The sequence below is a fragment of the Sphaeroforma arctica genome (genome assembly GCF_001186125.1).
Source record: "Sphaeroforma arctica JP610 unplaced genomic scaffold supercont1.337, whole genome shotgun sequence".
Lineage (NCBI taxonomy): Eukaryota > Ichthyosporea > Ichthyophonida > Sphaeroforma > Sphaeroforma arctica.
Window position 1 is genome coordinate 5,817 of NW_014040221.1, and position 5,679 is coordinate 11,495.

The following is a 5,679-nucleotide window of genomic DNA, read 5'->3' on the forward strand; positions in this document are numbered from 1 at the left end:
TGCACACATATACATATATAAGTATACAAGTATGTTCACATCTATGCTCATACCGTTCAACAATCTCCAGGTGTATAGCTGCCACGAAGTCAATAGTGGGGAGTGGGAGTTGGCAGTGGCGGGTGCGAATACCTATGACTCGCTGCTGAACTCGGGAGATATCGCAGAGCTTCTCAGTAAGATCAGGATCTTCGCTCGCATGTCCCCCGAAGGCAAAGTATCTGCTGTCGAGATGCACAAGAAGGTACGTAGTGGGTCCAAGTTATATTAGAGACTGGTAGTGAGGTTATAGTAATAGTACTGTTTGTGTGTTTATACCTATGGATGGGGTCTGATTGTATGTTTCGGTCGGGACAGTAGTATACCACTCCAGGGTAGTGCGCCACAATGCAAGAGAAGGCTTGTGAAGGAAGATACACTTCAACTTTGTGTTACATGATATCGAAACAATGTAACGTTGACTACGTCTAGGTACACACAGACTGGGACCACCACAGGCATGTGCGGTGGCCGAAAGAAGCATTTTTACCCACACTACTGCTAAATGATACACCCATATGTATATACATACATACATACATACATACATACACACACACACACATACACACACAAACACACACACACATACACACACACACACATACACACACACACACATACACACAGACACACACACACATACATACACACACACACACACACACACATATATATATATATATATATATATATACTTTGCGTGCATATATGGAGTTGTGCACGTTTCAGACATACTTTAATTGGAATCATTACAAGCGTGTGCGGTGACCTACGACTCAATACACCTCTATGTACTTCGATTTACATATGTGCTCAAGCTGAACATGCGGGCAATGCTGCACACCCACAGATAGACCCACATGCATGTTATTGATGACATCTCCTTCCACACGGGCTAGCATTGTCACAGGCATGTGCAGTGGCAGAGGACACTATCCAACACATACTTCTACGCTGATAAATGTCACAACCGTACAACGCGGTACATGTATACATAAGCATACGCAAACACTTACATTGATACTGGACACTTACATTGGTACTGGCATCTACTTGAATACAGGTTGGCACTATCACAGTCACGTTTGGTGACAGGACAGGATCCAGCACACACCATTTCACTTTAACAATCTTCGGTTACGTACGTTACGCACAACTTTGTGCAGGCACAGATCCATACCCACTGATATATATGCGTATATCTCCCTGTGTATAGGCTGGCATTATCACAGGCATGTGTGGTGACGGTGGGAACGATGCCGGTGCCCTCCGTGCGGCCCATGCGGGGATGGCATTAAGGTAAGACTGTAAGTGCTGTGTAACTATGGTTAGTACTTGATAGCAGGGCGAGTGCTTCTTATCCCTATAACTGTAAGTGTACGACGCACACCCATTATCAGGGGTATACTAATTGAGATGCCGTTCATACCACAACCACACAGTGATGCCGAGGCGTCTATTGTGTCACCGTTCACCTCCAAGTCGAAGTCGGTGCAGAGTGTGGTGGATTTGCTGCTAGACGGACGTGCCTGTCTGCACACCTCGTTTGCAATGTACAAGTTCTTGGTGTCGAATGGCCTGGTGTTGTCGCTGACGAAGCTCATTATCCTCTTCAAGGGTGTGCTGGTCTGTATCTTCGGTAAGTGGGTGTATCATACTCGTAGGTGGTTGTAAGTGGGTGTATCATACTCGTAAGTGGTTGTAGGTGGGTGTATCATACTTGTAGGTGGTCGTAGGTGTGCGTATCATACTCGTAGGTGGTTGTAGGTGGGTGTATCATACACGTAGGTGGTTGTAAGTGGGTGTATCATACTCGTAAGTGGTTGTAGGTGGTGGGTGTATCATACTCGTAGATTGTCGTAGGTGGGTGTATCATACTCGTAAATGGTTGTGGGTGGGTGTATCATACTCGTAGGTGGTCGTAGGTGGGTGTATCATACTCGTAGGTGGTTGTAAGTGGGTGTATCATACTCGTAAGTGGTTGTAGGTAGTGTATTATACTCTTAGGTAATTGTAGGTGGGTGTATCATACTCGTAGGTGGTTGTAGGTGGGTGTATCATACTCGTAGGTGGTTGTAGGTGTGGGTGTATCATACTCGTAGGTGGTCATAGGTGGCTGTATCTTACTTGTAGGTATTGCTATCATACTCGTAGGTAGTTGTAGGTGGCTGTATTTTGCTTGTACGTGTTTTAATCTTACTTGTCGGGGAAGTGGTGGACATGTATATCCTGTTATGGTGTACTGGCCTGTGTATTCTGTAGGTGGCTGTATCTTTGATGTCTTGAGAGTGTTCTTTATGTAGCACGTATGAGGTTTCTGGGTGTACATTCGTAGGTTGTGGATTGGGTTTGGATAAACATAATATGATTTTGGAAACATGCGAAAATGTGTTATTTGTATGGAGGCTCTATGTAGCCGACCAGAAAATATCAATGTGTGATACGTGCTGATCTATATAGAGTGCCAAAAGTGTGAAAAATCGGAATCAAACGTTTATGTGTGCGTATTTGCGACATGCCCATAGTATGTATATGTGTGTGTATCTGTATACGTTTTTGTTTATGTATACGTATGCCTGCGCTTGAGGGCCGTGATACTTATAGTGCGGCATCTGCAAATTCTCGTCCCGTAAAATTATAGAGGGTGAATGCACGCTAAGCTTCTCAGCTTGGCTTATATATACCCCATCCAACATACACAAATCCTCCATACTGGGTATATATACAAATAAACCTATAACATACTCAAATATGTTGTATGTCGTATGTTTATATATACAAGTCTGGCGTGAGAACCCTTCTCTCACGCTCCTATGCGTATGCACCCAGGCTATCTGATGATTGATCTGGCTGCAACGCTAACTCTGGGCTACACAATGGTGCTGGCTCGGCCCCCGGAGTCGCTCAAGCAGATACGACCCACATCTAGTCTTTTAGGGTATGTGTACAGGGTTTACCATGAACTCGATCGACGTGAGGTTGTTCTGTGTGCTAACGTATACCTGGGTGTTCTAGTGCAATGGTGGCCACCACGCCCTGTGAGGCGTCCGGGGGGTATGTGGACGGTGCACTCGTTTGTGCATATCAGTATATTCAAGTACCATCACCTAGAGAAGTGCTTTACACAATGGTGTGAGTATTGTCCCATGGATTGCCTGCGCAGATACGACCCACATCCAGTCCAGTGGGGCTCAGATCATCGCGTAGTAGATGTGTTTATATTTGCTTGTATGACTAATCGGTTCACACAATGATAGCCATTACGTCATGCGAATTGCTCGCACAAGTATGACCCACACTCAGTGTAGTACAGCATATGGTTTATTAGCAAATGTGCTCGATATATGTTAGTCCACTGTGGTATGTTTTGCCTAGTGTATGCGTGTTTCACGTGTAATTATGTGTATATCTTATTTGGTATTTTGTACACTCTTTCACGCTTGCTCATACTATTGCGTACTACTACTACTAGACTCATCGCCGTATCCTCTGTACTGAGAGTGCTGCCCATCGATTCATATGCATGTACTATTGTACATGAATCTATTTTACTCAGTATTCTATTCAATTGTTCACGCGTACTCATACTACTGTTACGTTTACTAGGCCCATCACCGTGTTCTCTGTACTGAGAGTGCTGCCCATCGATTGATATGCATATATTATTGTACATGTATCTATTTTACTCAGTATTCTATTCAATTGTTCACACGTACTCATACTACTATTACTTTTACTAGGCCCATCACCGTGTTGTATTATTGTAAATGTATCTATTCTACTCAGTATTCTATTCAATTGTTCACGCGTACTCATACTACTATTACGTTTACTAGGCCCATCACCCTGTTCTCTGTGCTGGGAGTAGTGCTCATAGACTTCGCCATCACTATAGTCTGTCTCATGTATGCGATGTCTCTCGCAAATTTTGTGCCGTGGCCGTCAGAGATTGCTCTGGGACGCACCTGGTAAGTCAATAAATTCATCGCATGGCGTTGGTGTAGCCATGACTACAATTGTAAACCGAGGCTTTGGCTGTGCATTATGTATGTAATAATTTTGTGCTATGTGTGGGTGATGTGTGTGGTTTCTCGTGACTTTGTGGCTCAGCATAGCCGAGTGTTTGGAGACCCACTTGTCATTCGGAAAATAGGAACTGGCCAGGTCTGAAGAGAGCTGCTTGATGGCACCATATGTTCTCTGATCGCACGAGGATTATGCCCGCTCACATACAATCATATTGCAGCACTTCGCGGGAACAAACTCGATTGTCAGAAATAAGCATCCACTCACCGTTTGATGTTTAATGTTATTCCGGACTCAGGTGGTATCTGAGTGATAATTGGGAAGCATCCATTCTGTACTTCACCCAAATGGGTGCGTATTTGACCAATGCCCTGGCCTTTTCCTTGGGTTCGTATTTCCGCTTAGAAATCTACCGCAATATCTGGCTCATGATCGACGTGGCGGTTCTCTATGCCATCCAGGTAAGCGTCTACTGCAGATATACAAATGCGTCCTAAACTTTAAAACCCTAAAACCCCAAACCCCCTTTTCTATATGTTGTTAAAAAACGCTATGTATTTATATATGGCATCTGATTTTTTTTTTGATTTTTTTTTTGCCACATATCACTTCAGCTTCTGTTCCTACTGATGGCGCCTAATGCATTCACGGACGCAATGCACGTAGCGAGTATAGCTTTCAACCGTGTTGGAACAGACAATCCCATCTGGCAGGAGTGGCAGAGTCTGGGCAACCCTACATCACCTGGAATGAGTTTCTGGGAGAGGTATGCATGTACATACATAGTTAATTCTCGTACGAACGCACTTGTCTATAGAACTAGGATTCACAGTACATACATGTAATTGAAACATAGCGACTTTTTATCACAATTTCGCATCTCCTACAATCCTAATCCATTACACTCACAATATCCACGGCATTGATTTCCCATACAGATTTGTGGTGGCTGTGCTCTTGCTGTTAGGGACAGTTTTGGCAATGTGCTACCAGAGGTTCGTAATCGATGGTCCGGTGGGGCGATTCTTCCAGAAACGAGCGCCCTCTGATAGACCCCGACTCAACCCCTAGATCCCTATCGATAGTCTGTATTTTGTTAACAGGGTGTAAATCACAGTAAGAATTTGAAATAAAAAGCTACTTTTTCTGTTTTAAAACCCGTGGCTTCACTGACTTGATATATTAAGTGGCTGGATATACGCGGCTATAAATACGTACGTTAAGGTGTAAATGTACTGAAAGTCTGTCTATTGTGCCGACCTAAGCTATATATATATATATATATATATACTANATGCATACATACATACATATATATATATATATATATATATTTATATATACATATATATATAAATATATATATATATATATATATATATATATATATATATATATATATATATATATATATATATATATATATATATATATATATATATATATATATATATATATATAGTATATATATATATATATATATATATATATATATATATATATATATATATATATATATATATATATATATATATATATATATATATATATATATATATATATATATATATATATATATATATATATCCGCAGACACAATATTATTATAGA

The 5,679-nt window shown here is 41.5% G+C and overlaps 1 protein-coding gene across 1 annotated transcript; it reads left to right on the forward strand.

The window, feature by feature from the left end:
- Positions 1-31: 31 nt before the first annotated feature.
- Positions 32-5,183, forward strand: SARC_05339 (hypothetical protein; the record flags this gene model as incomplete). Its single annotated transcript, XM_014300795.1, has 8 exons — positions 32-244; positions 1,259-1,341; positions 1,485-1,681; positions 2,872-2,980; positions 3,879-4,010; positions 4,367-4,529; positions 4,683-4,834; positions 5,007-5,183. The coding sequence occupies 8 exons, from the start codon at positions 32-34 to the stop codon at positions 5,137-5,139; spliced, it is 1,182 nt and encodes a 393-aa protein (XP_014156270.1). The 3' UTR covers positions 5,140-5,183.
- Between the last annotated feature and the right edge of the window lie 496 nt (positions 5,184-5,679).